Source organism: Pinus tabuliformis, chromosome 5_1 (genome assembly GCF_031772625.1).
Source record: "Pinus tabuliformis cultivar Carrire ecotype Pingquan chromosome 5_1, CPIR1, whole genome shotgun sequence".
Lineage (NCBI taxonomy): Eukaryota > Viridiplantae > Streptophyta > Pinopsida > Pinales > Pinaceae > Pinus > Pinus tabuliformis.
The window spans coordinates 826481137-826505531 of record NC_142305.1 but is presented as its reverse complement, the minus strand read 5'-3'; the positions used below and the strand labels follow the sequence as shown (position 1 = coordinate 826505531).

The following is a 24395-nucleotide window of genomic DNA, read 5'->3' as shown; positions in this document are numbered from 1 at the left end:
CTCAGTAATAGTACTCTGTGAGAAATGAGAAATCGTAGCAAACTCCTCTTCCAATCTCCTGGAGAGAACATCTATCTCTGTTGAAGTGGCAACATCAGCGGCCTATTTTCCTTTCTTCTTCCCATCATTTCCCTTCTTCATCAGACATCTCGAAGAAAAATGACCCATATCGCCACAGTTGAAACACTTGACTTTACTCAAGTCCTTCTTTTGCTTACCCTTCATTTGTGATGCAAGTGCCATGTCATTGTCTGAAGCCTTCTGCTTCAGATGAAGATCCTCGTCTCGCAACTCTTGAATGAAGTCATCCCACAGCCTATCTCAGTCTGGCAATGATCCCTTTGATGAAGGGCTTCCATTCCTCGGTGAACCATTTCAAGGCAATCCTTACCATATCTCCATCTGAGGTAGACACACCAATGGCAGCAAGCTCATCCTTGACCTAAGACAATCTCGTCAGATACAAGGTCACGCTTTCACCCTTTATCATCTTGGTGGATTTCAACTTATCCTCCAATACCAGTACCCGGTTCTCGTTCTTATTCTGGAAGAAATTCTGAAGAGCCATCCACATCTCATGTGCATTGTTCTTCCCCCACAAATGAAGTATTAAGGCATCCCTCACACCATCTAGGATGATCAATCTCGTCATCGCATCCAAATCTTCATATTTTCCAGCTCCTTAGGGTCGGTTGGCTTCTTGATCTCTTTCTCAGCGAACTCCTAAAGCCTGTTGACCTGCAAGACCAACTTGATCCTTTCCTTCCAAGGACTATAGTTGGACAACCCCTCCAACCTGTCCTCATACCGGAGACCTATCTGCAACTTTGACATTGTAGTGAGCCCTTCACTTACAATATGACCAACTCCATCTACGTTGTACTTCATTGCGTACAACTCTGATTTACTTACTTCCAAAGTAGCTCAGACACACTCAGATACCATGTTGAATTTCCACGACCTTGGGTCTAGGTTAGAGTCTTAAAATCAATGACGCTACCAAACCAAGAATCTCAACCATAAACTACTTTGCATAGCGGAAATATAAAGCAGTAAATCACATATGCACAATAGACAGTTTTAAACAACATTGTACAATAATGTACAATCACCAATCTTTGTTATAATCTAAATAATACAATAGTCTATCGTATACAAGATACAATGGCAAACGTCGTTGCAGCTTCTATGTCTTTTATTGTCCTGTCGGTCCTTCGCTCCCGTTCTGCTCACTAGTAGTGCCTTAGTCCATCAAGGCATCTACACATCGAGACTCCAAGAGGGTTACCTCCTATCACTATTGCAAGTCATGTCTACTACAATGAACACGAGCTCATCAAACTGCTCTCTAGGTTGGCCAATACCCGAGCTCAAATCTGCCTTCTAGTAGCCTCATTCGTCCATCAAAGAGCTACACATAAGGCTGCAATACCAAACCCAATCACGCACCAACAACATCTTTCTTGTCTGCTGCTCTAGGGCTACTTTGGGTAGCCAACACGTTGCCCTCCAATCAACGCTAAGGCACCCAATCCACTCACTGTCAATTCTACTCCTAGCATGACACTTCACTGCCTCGGAATGTCAAACACATGGCATCAACAGGCCACTCAACAAATTGATCCAATCTGGTCACTCCTTGACCCAATACACATCTCCAAACACTGTTGTTTCACCTTGCTACACTGTTGCACCACTGGTTAGGGCACACCACGTTGCCTTCAACCTCCACGCAACTCAACAAATTAGCCTCCAATTGACTATGGTCCTCCTTAGGGAGACTCCTCCAGGCATACGCTGCCTTATAGGGCTGCTATCCACCCTGAACGCAACTCCTAAAGGCTCCACTTGCTGGCTATGGCCTGCGGCCTAGCCCAGCAGTGGACTGTTGCTCCTGTCCTCCAAAACACTCTGCAATTTTGTCCTTTAAACAACAGCAATACACTCCTATTTGTTGCGGCCTCTTCTGCCCTGTAGTCTGAGCCCAAAACAATCTTGAAACAGCCCAAACAGCCCTCTAGAATATGCCACGCTGTCACCTACAGCATAGCGGCTTATCACAGAATTACCCCACAATGTACTAGGCCTCCTCACATTGTCCTCCTGACTCCTTTGTTGCGGCTAGGTCACTCGAAACTCTCAAAGCTTCTCTTGAGTGTATTGCCCACTTGTTGGATGCTCTAAAACACTCCAATACACCTTGTATTTATACACATACAAGGGCTCAATGAATTGATGAGGAGACCCATCTATTGAACTGCTTTTACACCAAGCCTACATGACTTGGTAACCAATAATTACCTTGTCAACTTCAAAAAGTCATCTCTCTCTAACGACAACTCAAATTCGGACGATTATCGATGCGTTGGAATTGTATCGTCGAGCACTATCATCCTCATACATCACATGTTGTACCTCCATCACGGTTTTGGCCCAAATCACAATGGGTGAAAAACACCACACTTGGGTTCCAAGCCCACAAGTTGCCCTTGTGGTGTTTTGCTCTCCAAACCCTAAACCCTAGGGCTTGGAGTACCTCCCAAGCTACATAAAGCATATTATGTTGATTTCATCTAGTGCAACTTATGCCTTCCTGCATCAGCGGAGGAAATCCTTTTCCCTTCATCATGCTGCTCAAGATAGAAGTAGTGATCCATGTTACCTGCAACCATATGACATGACATTATAATATTAAATGCAAGCATACATACCTTATTTACCTTTAGGTCATCTAGGCTTCTTTCAGCAACTTCCTTGATTGAAAGGATCTTCAACCCCTTGATCTGCTTCATCTCTCATGTCATTATACCATCAACCCATGAACTCCAAAAGTTGGAGTTTCTAATGAAACACTTGCCTCCTCTCTAGATCGGTGAACCCTCCGATGAGGATTCTATCAAAGAATCTTAAGGATCTTGCATATCCCTATCCAACAGATGTTTCCTTTTTGACTTGATGTATAATGAGCCTTGTCCTAGATGACTTCTTCCTTTCCTTAAGTTTGCAATGAGGTTCCCAAGAGCTATATCCTTCATATTTGACTGCCATGGAATTTGCTCTAGACATCCTTCATGTTTCCTATGGTGAAGTCACGAGCTCTTGTTTATAATGCTTCCATGATGCCATGATGCATCTTATTATTTATTATAGCCATATCCCATAACATAAGATTTAGAAGCTATGTCAAGACCTTTTGTGAGGGAGACTATCTCAGTCATAGTAGAGATCTCTTACTTCCTCCTTTCTTGGACTTCTTCTCTTCAGCTTCCTCCACTTCTTCGGTGATATGGGCTTCTTCTCTTCTTCTTTTGATATTGTCTCTTTAGGACAATCTTTCCTGTAATGTCCATAATTTTTCCATCCATAGCATTGAATCTCAGCTATGCTCTTCTTTCTTTTCTGAGGAACAAATTTTCCAAACTTCCCTTTCCTTCCTACAAATGTTTGAGTTCGTTAACCTTCAACACTTTTGCCCTCAACTTGTCTTCTTCTATCTTGCATAGAAACCACAAGTTGTCGAATGAGGTAACTTTCTTATCCCCATGGACATTTGTTACCTTGTTCATCAGTTAGTGCATTTAGAACAATGATGATTATCTTCTTATCATCTCTCCCAGATCTCGCAATTGAGATCTTATGAAGATATCCCTTCATTCTTTGATACCTTCAATTTTGTGTAGATCAGATCTAAGTCATGTGACCTTCTTTATCGCATCTTCAGAGAATATTCTTATGAGCTTATCATATACATCTCTTTGATGTCTCCAATATTGCTATATGAGGGGTCCTTTCATAAGAATCCCTTTCCATGAATTCAGAGGAGACCTTTTTCATTAATGTGTTCATGTTAGGATATTCTGACACATAGGAAATAGTTAAGTATAACTTGGTCTAGTATAGAGTTAGGTAAAGTGTGTTTCTTTACTATGTACATTTTGTAACTTACAATCTGACGGTCACGATATGTAGTGATCTGATGGTTCATTCTCTCCTCGGTATTACCGACACTTGATCCGTGGCTTAACACCCGATTGGTCCATGATCCCTATTTAAAGAGCATGGAGGGTCATTTGTAAGTTAACCGTTCATGAGAGAAGCTTATGTAAAATTTCATTCGTTTATTAATAAATTGCCTGAAGTGGTCGCGTTGGCTCAAGCCGTGGACTGTTTCCCTCTTTGAGGGTTTTAACCACGTCAAAATACTGGTGTATTGATCTGTAATCTGTGTGTGAGCGGTGTCCTTTGGTGATCTTTCTGAGGAACTTACCCTGTAAATTCCTACATGGTATCAGAGCTATTTGAGGGCCGCGTCCGTTGGTGATCCAAATCTGAAGCCGGTAGAACTGCATCCGACTACCGTTTCCTAGATCTATTGTTTCTGACTGCTTTCGAGCAGAGAGGACTGCTCTGTTGTGTTGGGAGCATCTGTTCCAGTGAAGAACCCCTTTTGTTTCACGCGAAAAGGTTTCCGGTAGCCCTAGTTGCGTCATTTTTAAGATCTGGAGGTATACAGTGTTTATTTGCAGTTTACAGTTATTTTCTCTCTGTTTATTTCGGTTTCGGTTTATTTAGCCTTTTTTTTATTACCAGATCTATACCTTTCATTTCTGCGTATGCTCTTTGCCCTGCGACTCTGTGCGATCTGGGCAAATCAGAAACAGAAAGGAAGGATTTTTCTCATGCGTATGCTCTTTTCCGCTGCGCCTTAGTGTGATCTCGGAAAATCAGAAACATTGAGGAAAATATTTAGTTTCTGGCTAAAGCTAACTTCGAGCCGTAAGGTTCATTTTTTTTGTATGTCCGTGTTGGGTTTTGTGTTTTTTGTTTTGTAGGGAAAAAAAGCTTTCTCAAAGCAAGCACGCAACCCAAAGCTTCAACCCCCCCCCCTCTCTCTCTCTCTCTCTCTCTCTCTCAAACTTTTTGTATAGCTCACTTGGTCCAAAGCTAATTTATGAGAGTAGAGGTCTTGAGTTCAAGTCTCCTTTTTGTGGGGGCGGATTTTTCATTTCCGCACATTCCCGCACTTCGTCGGCGACTTCATCAAATTTTCTTCAAAAAGCCATAACTTCTTCATCCGGAAGCCGTTTTCAGAACCGTTTTTTTTTAAACAACCTAATTTTTCGAGATCTTTCCATTTGAACACTTAGTTTCAGCATCTATAGCTTCAGTTTCTGTTAAAATGGAAAGTCCATGCCAAGTTATTCTTGACAGCACCAACTACTTCCAATGGTGGTCCTACATTGTGGATTTACTTAGAAGTAAAGGTCTCTACAGAATAGCCTCAGGCCAAGAAACCAAACCGAAAGATGAAGATAAGGCAGCTAAATGGGAAAATAGGCAAGATCAAGCACGTGGGTTGATAGGGATGTCTATTTCTCCAAATCTTAGATTTCATATTGCAGAACTTGATACTCCTAAAGAAGCAATGAAACAGATCACTAAAGTTTTTGGAATTAAAAATGAACTTAAAGCCCATCAACTTGAAAATGAGTTGCTTACATTGGACCCCAATAATTTTTCTTGCATTGAAGATTTTTTGTCCAAGTTCAAGACCCTTAGACTTCTCTTGGAAGGTGTTAAGGTTAAGAAAGAAGATAGTAACCTTATCTATTCCATTCTTACTAAGTTGGGACCAGCCTACTCTGTGTTTGTTTCCACCTTCCATTTTACAAGAGAAGCCTTCATTTCTCAAGGACAAGACTACAAGTCCTCTTCCTTTGATTCTTTTTGTGATTCTTTAATAAGAGAACAAGAAAAACTCTTACACCTTGGTCTTCTTAATCTTGGAAACTCTTCTAAGAAAGCGTTAGCCGCCCAGCAGCAACCAAATCCAAAGAATCCTAAGAAGTTGTATCCTAAAAGAAATGGTCCTAAACCAAACAAGGGTCCTAAGCAATTTCAGCCTCAAAATGATAAGACAAATAAAAACAAAGGGAAGAAGACTGATAGACATTGCAACTTTTGTAATCGAGATGGCCACTTAGAATCCAAATGCTTTAAGAAGATGGAAGCCTTGGAAGCAGCAATGAAGAAGCATAACATCATTTGGAGCACTCTTCAACTTCAACTTCATCTTCAGGAATGGCACTTTCTGCATGTGGTTGTCAAGCATCTCGGTCTGGCTATGCACTAAATGTATCTTCTTCTTCTCATTCTCATGAGTGGCTCATTGATTCTGGAGCTTCTTATCACATGGCCAAAAACAAAGCCATATTTTCTTCTTTAAATGATTGTAACACCAAAAATATATATGTTGGTGATGATAGATCTCTTAGTGTTGTAGGGACTGGAACTGTTCATCTAGACAATGGTCAGTTTAATGATGTATTATGTGTTCCAACCTTATCCTGCAACCTTCTATCTGTATATCAGATAACTCATTCAGGTGAAGGTAAAATCGTTGAATTTTCACCTCACGATGTTGTAATTAAGGACCTAAGAGATCCTAGACAGATTTTAGCTACTGGCATTGCTGATGATTCTACAAGGTTGTATAAGTTTCAAACTTTGGGTCATCAAATCTTCCCTCAGTATTTGTTGCTCATAATGATGAAGTGAGCAAACTTTGGCATGAGCGATTTGGTCACTTAAACTATCGCTCTCTTCAGAATCTATGTAAAGAAAATATGGTGACAGGTCTTCCAATGGTATCTTGCAGAGATGGTGTTTGTTCCGGATGTGTACTCGAAAAACATCATCGGGACAGTTTTGAAAAACGTGCCTCTTGGCACGCCTCAGCCCCTTTACAGCTCGTGCATAGTGATTTATGTGGTCCACTTCCAGTTGTTTCATTCTCTGGCTACAAGTATTTTTAACTTTCATTGATGATTTCTCCAGACGCACTTGGGTATACTTCTTAAAACTCAAGAGTGAAGTATTTAACATGTTCCTGGCCTTTAAGGCCTTTGTTGAAAAACAATTTGGACATCAAATTCTTAAGCTAAGATCTGATAATGGCGGAGAATATGTTAACAATAAATTCATCAACTTTTGCACTGAGAATGGAATTCAAATGCAACATACTGTTCCATATACTCCACAACAAAATGGTGTAGCTGAAAGGAAGAATCGCACCTTAAAGGAAATGGCTAATTGTATGCTTCAATCTAAAGGACTTAGTCTTAATTATTGGGCAGAAGCAATTAACTATGCAAATTACATAATAAATCGCACTCCTACTAAGGTTTTAAAGAATATCACTCCAGAAGAAGCATGGAGCTCAATCAAACCAGATGTAAGTCACTTTCGTGTTTTTGGAAGTGAAGCATGGGCCCATATTCCAGATGAGAAACATAAAGCTTTAGAACCTAAGAGTGAAAAATGTATTTTTGTTGGATATTCTGAAGATGTCAAAGGATATAGACTTATTCCACTTAAGTCCAAAAATGTTATCATTAGAAGAGATGTAAAGTTTGCTGAAAATATATCGGCCTGCGAGCCTAGTTCGGCGGATGTGCCACCTCTCCCTATCTCTTCTACTTTTGAAAATATTTCTTCTTCAGATGATGAAAGCGAGGATGAAAATCCTCCCCCACCTTCTCAGGATCCTCCTTCAGCTCCTCAGCTTCCAAAATGGGTCCGTGCTACTCGGGATGCAGCAGGTGATCTTGCCGGTGATCCTACAGATCAGCGACGTACACGTTCTCAGTTTGATAGAGCCTCTTCTTTACTGGCTCAAGCTTCAGTGAATTATGATCCTGACACCTTTGCAGAAGCTTCAGTCCATCCAGATTGGGAAGCAGCTATGAATGAAGAATATCATTCATTATTGGCAAATGATACATGGGATCTTGTTCCTCTACCAAAGGGACGAAAACTTGTTAGATGCAAATGGGTTTACAGAACCAAGTATGGACCAAATGGGAAAGTTGATAAACATAAAGCTCGTCTTGTTGCTAAGGGCTTTTCACAAGTTGAAGGCATTGACTACACTGAAACCTTCTCCCCTGTTTCCAAAATGAACTCTATCTGCCTTGTTCTTTCCCTTGCTGCCTCTTTCAAATGGGATGTCCATCAGATGGATGTTAAATCTGCCTTCTTGCATGGGGACTTGCATGAAGAAATCTATATGGAACAACCTATTGGCTTTATACAAACAGACTCCAGCCTTGTATGTCGGCTTAAGAAATCCCTTTATGGTCTCAAGCAAGCTCCTCGAGCTTGGTATGCCAAAATGGATATATTTCTTTTAGAAAATGGCTTTTCTAGGTGTCATTCTGACAATACTGTCTACACCAAGAAAGTGGGCAAGTCTCTTATCATTCTTGTTCTTTATGTTGATGATCTTATCCTGACTGGTAGTGATCCCAACCTTATAAACCATGTGAAGTCTAGCCTTAAAAGGAACTTTGAAATGACAGACTTAGGACACTTACATTATTTTCTTGGTCTTCAAGTCTTGCAATCCAAGGAAGGTATTTCCCTTTCCCAGTCCAAGTATGCCTGTGATATTCTACGCCATTTTCACATGGAAGGCTGTAAGCCAGCCCCTTCTCCCTTTCAGTCTGGAGTCAAACTTTCAGCCACTTGTACTTCTCCTGAAGTTGATGCTACCTTATACCGTCAACTTGTAGGAAAACTTTTGTATCTAACCCATACTCGTCCTGACCTTTCCTTTGTTGTTGGCCTTGTTGCTCGGTTTATGCAAAACCCGCATGAAAGTCATTAGAAAGCAGCTAAAAGAATACTTCGTTATGTTCGAGGTACAGTGCAGTTTGGGATTCATTACAGTGCCGAAGCATCTCCTCTATTGGTTGGTTTCACTGATTCCGATTGGGCTGGTGACCCTAATGATCGGAAGTCCACTGCAGGTTATGTGTTCACTCTTGGTTCAAGACCTATTACATGGGCTTGCAAGAAACAAGGTGCCATTTCTCTTTCTTCAGCAGAAGCAGAGTATCGTGGTGCCATAGAAGCTAGTAAGGAAGCCTTGTGGCTTCGTCAGATCCTGTCAGAGTTTGGCTTTCAGCAGCAACATCCGACTACACTTTGGTGTGATAATCAAAGTGCCATTCAACTATGCAAAGATCCAGTCCAACATCAGCGCAGCAAACACATTGAACTGCACATGCACTTCATCAGAAAGCTCATTCACGACCATGTTCTTGAAGTGCAATATTGTTCAACAGATGATCAAGTTGCAGACATCTTTACAAAGGCTCTCACAGAGGCGAAGTTCACTAAACTTCGATTTATGGTTGGAGTTCAGGAAGTTGTCACTAAGGGGGGATAGGCTCTAGTGCCTCCTTCCTTCTCCTATTGTGTCATATTTGTAAATCCTTCAATCCTATCCCAAGTTGTTCTTAAGGGGGGATGTTAGGATATTCCGACACATAGGAAATATTTAAGTATAACTTGGTCTAGTATAGAGTTAGGTAAAGTGTGTTTCTTTACTATGTACATTTTGTAACTTACAATCCGACGGTCATGATATGTAGTGATCCGATGGTTCATTCTCTCCTCGGTATTACCGACACTTGATCCGTGGCTTAACACCCAATTGGTCCATGATCCCTATTTAAAGAGCATGGAGGGTCATTTGTAGGTTAACCATTCATGAGAGAAGCTTATGTAAAATTTCATTCTTTTATTAATAAATTGCCTGAAGTGGCCGCGTTGGCTCAGGCCGTGGACTGTTTCCCTCTTTGAGGGTTTTAACCACGTCAAAACACTGGTGTATTGATCTGTGATCTGTGTGTGAGCGGTGTCCTTTGGTGTTCTGTCTGAGGAACTTACCCTGTAAATTCCTACAGTTCAATGACTTCACTTTCTTCGAGGACTATGTCTATCCTCCTTTTTCATGCAAGGAATTTCGATGACCCAACCAATTTATAGATCTCCTTGTAAACACGAAGTCAATTTACCAAATTTGATTAAAGAATGAAAGATACTTACTTGACAAGTGAAGATGAAATCTTCATCTTGATCACTTTGATGATGGTTGAAGAAGATGTATTACTACTCCCTTTTGGATGATCTTCTTCCAAATGAAAAAGCCTTTCTTCAAAAGAAGACAACGTCGTTTGATCTAGCTCCTTTTGATGATGGCGATTGATGAGGATTTCTTTGTTGCTTCCTTGAATGATCTTCTTCAAGGAAAAGGATAGGATCCTTGCTTCAACGAGAGGGAACTTGCCTCATAGCTTTGAAGACGATGATAATGCCTTCTTGCTTTTATGATACTTCAACTACTTTGGCAGTGAATGAGTGCATATCAGAATTGCTTCTAGGGTTTCGAATTCCTCCAAGATGATGTGATCTTCATCTTTAAAGTCCTTCAAGCTACCTTGCCTTGTAGATAACTTGATGATGACTAGAGGATCCAAAAACTATTATTGTTGTAGGTTGCTTATTTGATTTAGGGTTTTATTCTTCAATGTAAATCTTGATCTTTTGCTTTGATAACCTTCGACTTGCTTAGATGTCTTTCGATCCTTGAGTGTCTCTTTGATTAGATGCCCTTCCTTTGACTTTAGCACCTTAGCTCTGATACCATGTTGAGAAATTTTGGGCATTAGCACTAGGAGATTTCTCTTCTATTAGTGACTGCTTGTGAATGCTTTGTACTTCTTTAGATTAGGATCTTCTTCTTATTAGATTATTAGTGTTCTTCTTCATCAAACAGTAACCAATGCATGAACATAAATAGACAAGAGACACAAAATGTAGGCTTACAGCCAGGGCCAAAACCTCTCACTCTCTAAGAGGAAAACCCGCACAAATTCTTCTTATAGAGATTCCAATTGACGAATACCAAGACCAAGACCCTTGACCTATTAGCCACTCCAAGATCAAGACACTAGTTCTCTATCCTTCTTCTTGACTCCTCTTCTTCTTCGAACTTCTTTGCACTGAGATCATCTCTTCAATCAAACTATAGATATACTAGACAGGGCACCAAAACATGTCAATGTGATACCAAAATGTGACCACTGCAGCAGCATCGAAACCACAGTGATACATCATTGAACAATAGCTCCAAAACTTCGTTGTCCCTTCATCACTCTTTGTTGTCCTTTATTACTTCTTGCTAAACCATCAAATTGTTCTCTTTTTCTATGATCTGAGTCTTTGAAGGATCTGAATTCCTTGACTGTATCTTGCTATTGCCCATCCGAAATCACAGATATGTATCCGAACTTCACTCTGCCTCAGTCCATCCGAAATTACAAAGACATAGGAATTTCTTAACTGTAGTTACTCACCCAAAATCAGAGATCTGAACCACTTGTTAACTATACTAGAGATCTGAACTTTTTCACTGTTCTATCCATCCAAAAAACTCAGAGGTATATACGAATTTCTGACTGTAGTTGTCATTCGAAAAACTCAAACACTGATCTGAATTTCTGTGCGTAAATGCGAAGAGCCTAGTTGTGTATATATAGTAGTTTGTCTCCATAAATAAGCCGACATGATCTATCAAAGAGATGTGTCCCTTTAACTGTGAGCCGACATGAGTTTAGTTTATTCATTTGGAGGCTGACTTGAAGAGGATGGCTAGTGCTTGTCGTTGGAGGGCTATCTAGACATTTTGTAAACTCATATATATTGATATATCCCCAAGAAGGGTTCTTCATTCATGACATAGACTCTTTGACTTCTAATGACCAATCCTAAGGCTCTCAATGGGAGCCACCTAAAATAAAAATCACTTGCTCGTGAAACCCATGAAGCAAAGGCTAATAATAAATTTATTTTTCTTCATTACATCATTTACAAAAGTCACAATTACATGTCATTATGAAGACCAAACCTAGTTACACTTTTAAACAGATACTAGTTGAGGCTCCATCTTGAGTAGCTTCTTCTCAGGTACTCTAACCTGCTCTTGCTCTAAGCTCTGCTCTCCTCAACCATCACTTCTCTACTCTGAGAACTTCCTGCCTTGTTGCTCAAGGTTGCGTCTATCTCTGCCTGGAACTTGTAGAGATTCTTCATCATCACACCTATTTGCTTCTTACATCCAGAAGTTAAGTGTTGGAGGTAAGCCTTACCTCTACTGAAAATGACATCACAACCCTTGTCCTCAAGGGTAGCTACTGAAACAAGTTTCTATTTCAGGCTTGCAACAGAGGACATCTCTAAGATGGAGAGGATTACCTGACTCCCTCTAAAAAATGAGAGTACCAACTCCTCTAGTCGCATACATGCAATCATCTCCTAGCACAATCTAAAACTGCATGTCCTTCTCCTTCAAGTGGCTGAAAATAGTTCTTGTTCCCAAACATGTGGAAGGATGCACCTGAATCAATATACCATACATTGTTGTCTGTTGAGCTTGCCAGGCAAGCTATGAGAAATCTTTCTCAAACTGGGCAGAAAACGCATCTACCTCTACTGATGCAACCACATTCTCCTTACTAGACTCCTTCTTCTGATTAGGGCACTCAGTGGCATAGTGCCCAAACTCATGGTAATGGAAGCACTTGATCTTGCTTAGGTCCTTCTTCTTCTTCTCGCCCTTCTGACTGGACTTGACATCTCCTTGGCCCTTCTTGCCCTTAGCTCTGCTACCTTTGCTTGCAAGGGCAAAATTCTCCTCGTCCTCTACTAGAGCTACTCTAATAGCTCTCGTTTCTCTCTAGATTTCTTCTCGAATGCAGCCACTCCATAACCTTTTCCAACTAGGAATATTCTCTCTCCCACTTACTACATCCTGGAAACTATACCAAGACTTATGGAGTCCCAGAAGTGAAAACTCACAAGGTCTTTTTCTGCTACCGTCTCGCCCACACCACCTAGCTCATCCCAAACCTGAGTGAACTTTGAAATATATGTGATGATGAGCTCTCCTTTGCTCATTTGAATACTTCTTAGCTTCTCCTTAAGAGCAAGCTTCCTGGCATCACTGGAACCCTAATACAAATCTAAGATAGCTTTAAACATCTCATATGTTGTCTTCTTCTCATGGAGATGAGGAATAATATGGTCTTTGATCCCCTCAAGAATGATCCTCCTCGCCTTGGTGTCATTCTTGTTATGTTGAGCCAATTGTTGGGCATCTGTAGGTGGCACTATTTGCTACTTCACAAACTCTAGCACCCCATTATCTTCCAACACCATTGATATTCGCTCCTTCCATGCGCAGAAATTCGAGGCTCCCTCTAAACTGTGATTTGACCTTAGTCTTAGGAACGCCATATTGCTATCCAAAGAACTGCTCTACTCTTCAAACTCTAGCGTTGTCCACTAACTAGTCAATCTGGTGTTGGGCTTTATATTGATCTTTGTTCTAATACCATGTTAAATTTCCATGAAACTCTGCAACTACTTAGATGAATAACTGAAAACTGAAACTAGTTTACTTTCACCAAGATACAGAGTTTCTTAACAATTCATATGCAGCGGAATAAAAACACAGAGATAAAAACACATCACACAAATTGACATATTTTTCTCAGGAAACCCAACAGGGAAAACCTGCTTGCTTGATGTGGCTATTTTATTGATTGTCTTGGAGCAATTGAATCTATTACAAAGCCATCTATCTCTCTTGAGAAAGTGTTTCGCTTCTCACACAAATCTCAGTTGATACAATTGATCTTGGCCTTCCTTGATCACTACTTGATATCGATTCCCGCACACAATTGATTCTCTGTTGCCTCCTTGACTTGCTCTACAAACCCTGCTATCATGTTTCAATTATGCTCCTCCTTCCTTGCGCGCTTGGCCTCCTTATTCCTAGCACTGATCTTCTATTTCCTAGCACACTTATGGCCCTATTTCTTAGCACACTTGAGCTCCTATTTTTTAGGACATCGGCTCCACACAACCTGAGCACAACCAATTCTCCTAAATTCTAGTGCACTTGTCTCCTATTCTTTAGGGCACAATTCCTGCGCTCCACCTGACAAACTCGTGAGCTCTGTCTTGACTCTTGTCACAAACCTTTGTGCACAAAACAATTGTCTTTCCTTGTGCCTTCGCCCTCCTCTTTATAGGCCCACATGCAACGAGACCCAGTGCAAATTTAGAACTCGAATTTTGATTGACAAGTTAACTGAGAGTCCCGCTGATTTTCTCTCCAATCAACACTAGAGTTCTTAACTCGTCCTTCCTTCAGTCAAGACTGAAGACTAACTCGCTATAAACTGAACTTCTAACTGCGGCCTCGTTCTGTAGTCAAACTGATGAAGATTCCTCTTTAACTGAAGCTCCAACTCTACGCATGCTAATTTGATGATTATTCTAGTAAATTGGAAATAACTCATACTAACTGAAGTCTAACTCATGAGGACAGTTTGAGATCTTCACTAGCTAAGGCACAAGCTAGAAGACCTTGCTCGCTACATTTTCAACAACTACTAAGCACCACAAGGCAAATGTCCTTAGAACCACATGTCATCCAAATATTGTATATCCTCCCAAGTGACCAGGATATTATGACTATGACTGTGACTGTAAAATATAAAATGTACGGTATTTTCAGAACTGACAAAGGACTTAGAAACACATTTATAAATACAAGTTATCCTCAGAACCATGACAGGGTGCACACAGCAAGTGTTCATCCTCAGAACCATGAACAAAGATTTTTGAGGGGTAAACCAGAAAGAACCTAGACTGTGATCATGTAATGTGCATTCCTGGTGGAGCACACATCTTATGGTGAATACAAAAAAATTGTACTAATAAGCACCACAAGGCAAATGTCCTTCAAACAACATGTCATCTGAAGATTGTATATCCTCCCAAGTGACCAGCATCTTATGACTGACGTCTCACATGGATTCATCTGATCAAACTCAGTTTATATATAATTTTAGTGAAATAAATAGTATAAACACCCAACATGATATAGATATATCATATAGGCATACTCTATAGGGAAAATTTTGGTGTCTAACATTTGCATTTCTCTGAATTTTGCACTAATTTCCAAAGGATTCAACAATTCAATATGAGAATTGAGCCAATTTCTATAACATAAATTTAGTATATCTGGAGAAGTTTCCAATTTTCCATATTTCAGAATGAAAAGTTTAGAAATTTGAATAATATTTTGCCAAAGTTTACAGTCTTTCAGGCAGGGGCAGGGTTTTGAAATTGATGGGCAGAGACATATTATCATAGCAAACTCCTTTTCTTTAACTGCAGAGGGGGTAGACTGATGCAAGCGCTGGGGTAGCTTGCCCTCTCTGATCATGAACCCATTGTGTTCTCCTGCTCCATTTCATGGGGTGTTACTAATGAAGAAACAGGATATCTTATATGTGTATCTCACTTGAAGCACCCAGCTTGTTTCCAAGCCATTAGAAGGACATGGAACTTGCTGCTCAGGCAAAGTGTTAACATTCGCTGGATATATTGATGGAATGAAGCTATCAGCCAGGTTACGGCTTTCATCTGTGGCTCCCACAGACAGATTGCCCCAGTTAGATACAAAACTCATAAGGCTGATAAAGAGTTATTGGAAGAGCTGTCTCAAATGCTTCAATTCTCTTCATATGATGAGACCATTCAAACGCAAGCTGCTACGCTAAGCCACTTCCTAGAAGTAAATGAGAATCCCCGTGCACGCAACGCTCAGATTTGAGCTTGTTTGCATTGGCTCAAAACTGGATTAGGCCTATGAAGGATTTCTTTAGAGCCATAGTCACCAAGAAGGCCTCTAAGTGGCTTGCAGTGCATAAAACAACTTCAAGACAAGTCACCAGCCAGGCTCATATATTGAGCAGGAATTTTTCAACCAGTACTGAACAGTTTTTCAATTCAAAAGTTGACAGAAGAACATAGAGTGACCATGCAAACTTGCATTGGTGTTGTACACAGACAGTTAAATCCTTAACAATAATGATTATGTGACAAGGTGTTGACCCTGGATGGGCTGATAGCAGCCGCAATGGCAATAGTCGATGATAAGCATGCAGGAGATGATAGATATCCATGAGAATTCTGTAATGCCACATTGGATTTTCTCATGTCAGACATTCTAAATGTGTTCAAGGAAGCTATGCACAAGCAATCATTAGGGGAGCATATCAACATAGACTTGATAAAGTTTATTCCTAAAGTTGGTGACCTTGAACTGATCACTTGTTGGTCACCTACTACATTGTTGAATGTTTTGTACAAGATTATGGCCAAAGCTCTAGCTCTGCAAATAAAACACATCCTGCCCTATATTATACGACCTAAATAAATTGGCATCATCAAAGGCCAACTCATTTAGGATACTGATGGAGCCATTTGGGAAGGAATGGAATAGGCGAGGTGCTTAGGCTTGAATATCCTGTTCATTAAAATTGATCTTAAAAAAACCTATGACCAAGTGTGGTGGCTATTCACAGATGTTGCAACCTGTCTCACTATTAACAAGGCTAAGTCATAGGAGATTGACCTTTTTAGGCAATTACGCAAGGTTACCCTCTTGATTCAGTGTTATATGTTATGGTTGTTGAGGGTCTTGGGTACCTACTCTGTCATAGACCGTAATAAAGGCAGTCCACTGCTTCAGTCGTTGTTGGCCAACTCTTCAATGGCCACTTAGTAGTGACTCTTTCCTCACACTTTTGGAGAAAAAGGAAATTGTGGACAACACTATGAAGTGCCTCCAAACTTTTAACGCTGCCTCTGGTTATACATTGCAGATGGCCAAGACTCAATGCTACAGTCAAAGCTGAGACAAGCTCCAAAAATGGTTTGTTGACATGGAATGGACTTGATTTCAGCCACGACAGGTGTTTAAATTTATGCGCATCCCTGGTTCCTTTCAGGCCTCCCCAAAAGTGTTTTAATTTATGAGAAGTTATGCTTCAGAGAATTGGCAAGAAGGTGGATAAATGGATGATTAAGCAAGTGGTATTGGTAGTTCAGTTCCAAATGTGTACAAAGATCGTTGTTGCCACACATCTCAGTTTCACCCTATCAGAACCTTGGAAATAACTATGGGGACTCTCTTTCCTCTCGATCAGCTTTGATGGCAAGAAAGACTTTCATAGAGCCAGTTGGAGCCTATGTTGTGCACCCAAGTACTGGGGAATGAACATCATTACCACCTACATGTAGGCTCAAGCACTGTGTGCGAAATGAATTTATCAAAACTATTTAGGACAAAGAAGCTTGGAAAGTGTTGCTTCGAAATTGCATCTCTCAAGGTGCCCCCAAGGCAAAAGAGTTGGGTAACCTAAATCTACAAGTCCTTCTCCTCACACCTACATAGGTAAAGGTTAAGGGTACTTTTATTACTCAGAGCATCTGGACAGCTTGGGTTGTTGTCAAGCCAAAGCTAACCTGGAAGGGTGATTCTTTAATGGCAGGGTTGTCACTCAATGAACATTACATGTGGTGGTCACCCGTTGTGCAATTTGGAGGCAAGTCCTTGTCAGTAATTGCTTAATTTTTGGCCAAGCGCTTACATAAGCATGGCCTCACCAAGGTTGTCAAGCTTTTGATAATATGATTCTCAAGCTTGATCTACAAGCCCCTGCCACTTGGCTGTGAGAGTGGAGATGGCATTGCACCAAGGAATTTAGGAAATATCAGTGAATCAATGACTACGACCAGCTAGGTTAAAGCCATGTTTCATATATTTGCCTGAACAATGCATGGTGAATGCCCTCTAAGTAGAGGACTTGATTGTAGTGGATTCAAATTATCTAGAAGCCTTATATGAAGCCTAAAACGGTACTCTTTGTCTGGTCTTTAATTTTGGGAAGCCTTCCTCTTGGCTAGCGACTTCAATATTTGCAGTTCCTCAAAATAAATTCCTCTTATGCAACAAAAATGAGATTGTTAAACACATCTTCTGGTATTGTAAGTTTCCTAAGTCCACCTAGGAGTGGGCCTGCGGTGTTTGTAGCCAACTACTCCCTACCACCATTTCCTAGAAGTATGCCTTGTTAAGCGGTAAATTCCCTAGGATCATTAAGCTCCACGCTGCATGGCAACTAGTTAGCGTTGAAATCTGGTATGTCACAAGGAGAAGAAGAGATGAAAGTTTATTTCAGAATGCTCAACAAAGCAGAAAGTTTACCTGGCATGATAGTGCTCTAATCTGTGCTAACCTTCGTTTGTAGATCCAAATGTAGGTTGGTAAGGTAGAACTGAAGCTAGCAAATCTACATCAAATCTATGACGTTGCTTGAATTTTGGGGGGAAGGATCCATGAGCCATGAGCTGAGTCCCACACATCTGAATGTTGCCCCTAGCATAGGGCTAGCCGTTTTGTGCATTTGCAATTTCGTAAGTGGAAAAGGACCCCGAGCAGCAGAATGATGGATGGGACCCTAGCGCCTCTGATGAGGAGCCTATCATTGAAGAATGACGTACTAATCCCAGTGACAAGGACAATCCACTCCCTGATACAGGGATGATACCTGCAGCCACTTGATGTCATGCTTTATTATGGCCAGCTGACCTCCATTTTGGACCCCCAACTTAGGTTTTCTATGGTTTGTATCCCTAGTGTAAACATTGTTAAGTTTAGGTTTGGCAGATGTTATCAGCCTTAAGCCTATGGCTGTTTGGTAATGAACGCCGTCTTTTTCTAATTTAAATTTTCTAGATATAAGATACCAGGTACATTTTGTTCTGTTAATAGTTAGATGAAAGCATTTTATTTCAAAATATATTTAAACAAACAATAGAAAGGACAAAATTGCAGTCCTTCATATTTTAAGCAAACATTCGCACATGCATTAAATTCAGACTTCTTAATTAACCAGGGATCCAGGAGGTCGACCTTTATCGCTAATACCGTAATGACTTCCCAGTAATGTCAAGCCAACAAACCCGAAGAAAAGCACCAGAAAAACTCCGACGGAACATTGTCCATTCTTCGCCACGCGACCCAACTTTCTGCCTCTATTGAACTTACCATGGCCTCTGCTGAAACCATTCCCTAGCTCCCCTTGCCGCATATTGTTACCATAATCATGTGACCTGAATGTAGGTCCACCGGATGAATTAGTCCAATCCTGCAAAGGTTCGCTCCCCTGCCTGCATAAAGCCATGACCGCATTTCTCTAGCATTCAAGCTGTGATTTAAACTGCCTCGATTCATTACAATTTCCGCCAGTTTTCATCTGTGACTAAATAATCCGGTGTCCAGTTACACATCTTTTCCCCGCAGATTAAATCAGAGAGATCCGTCCCGTTCAACAAAATTTCCAGGTGACTTTTGCCTAAAATTTGACCTTTATTATCCAGAAAAAGTAGGATTCTATAATGAAATCCGAAGCATTTCTTCGCGATTTGCTTCAAAAATTAGTATTTCAACAATGCATAGCGTTTCTAAGCGCCGGGTGACAAATTTATCATACCACCCTAAATTTTATCATAAAAATTACGAATTTTGAGATAAAATGTCCGCAAAATGCAGGATTCAGGATGTTCGTACAAGCGAAATTCTTCGATGCGTGAAGATTCGACGTTTACCCATCTGATTCCACCGTTTTGTCTCCCGAAAATAGCGAAAGTACGAAGTTAATTCAGCTGCTTTCAGCAGTTCATTTCTGAGATCCCTCAACGAACCGAACCAACCGAACTTTCAAAAGCTCCCTTAGTGCGGCAACCACCTGCAACAAAGCTGTAAGCAAATATGTCACTTCACATGCTTTGCTTTGAATTGGATTGCGTGTTGTTAAATTCAAGTCGATACGGTAATGTTGTCCAGACCATGTAACATGAGAAATATAGTATATGATGACGAAAACAACATCAGAAAATGGTGTATGCCACCTGGCATAAATTAGGTGGAATATAGTTCATTGCTATACGAGTGGAGTTTTACACACTGGAGTCGCAGTAATACACTGCGATGTGTTGATAACATTATGGTGAAGTTGTATTTAAAAATATTAAAATAAATAAACGGGAAAAAATATTAATTTACATAAAAATAAGAAGGAAAAAAATAAAATTTTGATGTTACGCATGATTTAAATTATTTTTATTTATTTAAGAATTATTATTTTAATTTAAGCGAACATATAATCAACCATATCAAGTAGGTTTTCCACGACATTGATATTTTCTACATAAAATCAACAATATCATTTAGGTTTTCCACACCAATGATATTTTCCACTATTTAAAGAATTTTTTTTATTTTTAAAATAAAATAATATTAAGAATTTAAATATTTAAGTATAGGGTTTTGGCGCATTATACTAGATATAATTTTTTTGGGGATTTCACTGTGTTAAGTAAGTCATTCATCTATGATCATTTCTATGAGAGGTAATTGTAAGTGATTAATTTCTCGTGATTTTTGAATAGTTCACTTAGCACTCATTAAATCAGGGGATGTTGGGGTGAAGAAGTGGGATTGAAACTAGTGAAATGAATCAAATATCGTCAATCATCACTTCTGGGGCTTGCACCCAGTAAATGGGACTTCCCGGGAGGTCACCTATCCCAGATCGCCTCTCGCTCAAGCGCGCTTAAATATAAATATAGATATTTTTTTAATTTTTTTTGTATTAATATTTTATAAATTGAAGTTGGCATGGATTGTATAAATGAATTTGGTTTCAAAGTATTTATTTTGTGTAGTTTTAGAATAGTTTTAATAATTACAAAATGTTGTTGCATTTTTTTATTATAAATTAATTATTATAGTTGTAGATGTAGAGAGGAGTGTTATAAAATTATAGGGAATTTTTTTACATGTTTCATTGAGATTTGTAGCAGAGCACGAATTTCGAGGGTTTTCTTTGCAGGTATGCCTATGCTTTAACAAAGATGGAGTTCAAAGGAGGTTCAAAGGAGGAGCCTGCTCCCTCCTATCGAAATGTGGTAACGAATAAGGGGAAGGGGTTCAAGGCAGGATTCAGGGTCCCAATAGAAGGGGCGTCATGGAATGCCCAAGGTATGGTGGGAGTAGGTGGGATCAGTTAGAAAAGAGATGATGACAGAGGTATGCCAGGGAATCAAGCAAACTAGCAGCAGCAGCAAAAGTCAATGGAATTTGCAGGGTCGTGTATGCCCAAAATAGCGGTAATCCCAACAACATTAATCATTGATCCCGAGACACAGGCCTTTAGGGATCGCATGAAATCATATGTTGTCATATGCAAGTTTATGGAGCCTTGTATGATTGGATTAAACATCACTGGAAACCAAGAGGTGAGATAGAGCTACATCTAGGGTCCAAAGGATTTTTTATGGTGGTCTTTTGCCAATATGGAGGATAGAGACTGAATCTTTGATGGCGGTCCCTACTTCTTTGCATCATTTGGCTTATACATGCGGCCATGGATGGAGAATTTTACCCCAGAGAAGGAGACCTTTACCAGAGTCCTAGTTTGGGTCAGGTTGTACTCCCTACCTCTGGATTATTGGCTACCTTCAACCCTAAAACTGATAGGAGACACATTGGGGAAGTTTATTAAAATATCGGAGGCAACACTACAAGGAATATATACATCGTACACAAAAATATGTGTGGAAATGGATGTCTCTAGAGCCCTACCTGAAGCAGTCAAACTAGAGTTCAGGGATGAAATATGGTTACAATTTGTGGACTATGAGCATATTTTGTTCAGATGCAAAAGATGCCATGAACATGGCCACCTGATATGGGAATGCCCTCTGAACAAAGTAGAAGAGCAAGGAAAAGAATCAGAATGAAAGGATGCAGATGGGTTTGTCAGACCTAACCCAAGGGGAAGGGAAAATCGAAGACAACAACAGAGACCAAGGAGGGAGAAAAGCATAGAGAAATAGCTTTGAAATCTTATCAAAAGAGAACCCAGAGACTAATGGGGTAGAAGAAGAGAAAAATGAGGAGAAAGAAGAAGGAAAAGAGGAAGAAATGTTGTAGCCGACAGAAGATATTGGGCAGCAAGCGGATATCCGAGATCTATCAAAGGATTTTGAGGGAGATGCAGAGATGACTCCAAGCGAGGTAGGAACAAAGGACCCAAAGTTGTAGGAAATAGTAGAAAGGGAAGGAATTGACCTCCAGAATATGGTGGAACAAGCGAGAAAATAGGGACTGGAGGCCATCCCAACTAATCAAATGGATAGGATCCAATACCTATACCTGATGAGAGAAGAAACGAAAATAAGAGGTCAGAAAAGATCACATCCAAAGATAGTCGAGATGGGAGTGAAGGCATCAGGATCTTAGACGGTTTTGGCACCACGGCACAGCTACCAAAAAAGAGGAAGGAAGTTTAATAGTGTTTCCCTCCAGGAGTTGGGAGCCATGCTAATTAATTCAGGTAATATGAGAGCGTTAAGCTCGCAACCCCTTCATCATAGTTAAATCATGAAAGTTTTAACATGGAATATAAGAGGCATAAGTAGCCTTAGGAAACAAAGATTGCTTAAAAAGAAGATTAAAATGGAACAACCAGATCTTATTTTTTGCAAGAAACAAAGTGCTCAACAGATAAAATCAAGGAATTAAGTAGGAAATTGGGGAGGAGGTTTGAGGTAATGGAGGTCGCAACACATGGTTCTGCAAGGGGACTAGCGATTGGGTGGAACCCCCAATCCTTGATCTTACTTGATGTGGAAGCGACGAGGTCCTATTTATCATTGGAAATGCAAGTTATAGGGACTCCAAGATCACTAGTTTTTACGAATGTGTATGGTCCTCAAAGAACAGATGAGAATATCAAACTCCTGTAGAAATTTTGAATAATTAAACACTTATTCACAGAGATTATCCCGATTATACACTATTGCGGAATACATGCATAATACATAACCTCCTCTATGTTGATCATCAATTTAGCAGCATTAAAAACAATGAAACATCAATCGCATGCGCACATTAACATAGTATGTAACCAGGGGAAAGCATACAGCTGAAAACCCCACACTATTTGTATATTATAATGATAGAGAACATGTAACAATACATAGTACAATACTCCTCACAAGTGCTCAGCACTATCTCCACCTGTTACACACAAACTAGCTCAGATCTGATGCCTCAAATCTCCTCCACTGTTTGCCTGCCTCCACTGTGCAATCCTACATGAGAATCAAATCACTGTGTGAATTCGAATTCCCTTGGTTATACTACGCAAGCCTCATTGGCAATCTCCATCCATGCATGTGCAAATCTCATGCACAACTATAGTCACAACTGATAACAATCTCAACCTCTAACACCTGTCTCCACTGAACTATACATGCACTGAGTTAACTGATGTATTCTTTAGTTGCTTTATGAGTTAATAATTAGTGAATTAATTAATAATTAATTGACACAACTCATCACTAGTGTATTCTTTAGTTAGACTAAAATACAACTAGTTCAACCAAGTCAAACTGAACACAACTCCATCAACTCCACAATTAGCTCCACCAAACTCAACCACATGAGTCCTAACTGAAGTCCACCATGCAATAGCTCAACTGACTCATAAGAAAAGCATATTTCCTTCTGACAGCTGCATGTGCCACATCTGTAGCTCAAACTGAAGTGCTCCAAGAGGATAAGATAATGTTTATAGTCCAAATATTAGTATGAGCTAATAATATTCGACTGTTCTATTTTTAGCCTGGCAGTCTAAAAATAGAAACTGCCCATATGTCTAAAAATAGAAGTCCATCTATTTTTACCAACATGACCAATCATCCACAAATAGCATCCTGCAACTCATAGACCATGATCCATATGTCTAAAAATAGACATAGTCTAAAAATAGACTTTGCACGAAAAATAGCCTGCAGGCCCAGTTAGTGAAGGCGACTTCTTTCCACTGAGCTCCATCATCTTGTTGCATTCTCAACAGCTCCTTCAAGATTTAAGAGAGATAAGAACTAGGAAAGGCCACCTCCCTTGGGTGTTGGGGGGGACTTCAATATGATAACCTCTCTATCGAAGAAAAAGGGGGGCCAAAGACGTATAGACAGAGATGTTGAAGCCTTTAAGGAATTCATTGAGGATGTCAATCTTATTGACATGGAAACTGCCAATGGTTGCTTTACATGGAGTAATAAATGTAGGGGGTAGCATCAAGTTGCGTCTAGGCTTGATAGGTTTTTAATTTCAAAGGATCTACTGATGCAAGGGATAGATGCGGAAGCAAATATCCTTCCCTGTGGAGGATTAGATCACTGGTCGGTGGTATTAATGATCGTGATGTTAGGTACCCCCAAAAATAGACCTTTTAGATTTGAGGCCTTCTAGTTGGATCACCTTGCCTTTATGGAGAATATTAAAATATGGTGGGGTGAACAGATCCCAGTTAGGGGCTCTAAGATGTACATCTTACAGGCAAGGTTAAAATATATCAAATTGAAATTAAAGCAATGGAATAAGTTAGAATTTGGTAACATATTCCAAGCAAAAAAGGAATTGGAACAAAAGATGGAAACATTACAACAGAAGTTGATCATAGAAGGCTACTCGGATGAAAGCAAAAAAGAGGAGATGGAACTACTGAAATAGTGGGAGGACAAGTGCAGACATGAGGAAATTCTATGGA

At 40.1% G+C, this 24395-nt stretch overlaps 1 protein-coding gene across 3 annotated transcripts in view; it reads right to left on the bottom strand.

Annotated features, from left to right (window-relative positions):
* The window catches only part of LOC149167457 (uncharacterized), a 344481-nt gene extending 324848 nt beyond the window's left edge, over positions 1 to 19633 (bottom strand). For all 3 annotated transcript variants that reach the window (XR_016260931.1, XM_089432997.1, XM_089432998.1), the window contains exon 1: positions 18686 to 19633. Coding sequence is in view for 2 of the 3 variants with exons in the window: in XM_089432997.1 (XP_089289123.1) it covers positions 18686 to 18956 (271 nt within the window). In the remaining variant the exon portion in view is untranslated. The remainder of the gene's footprint in view (positions 1 to 18685) is intronic.
* Positions 19634 to 24395: the final 4762 nt, after the last annotated feature.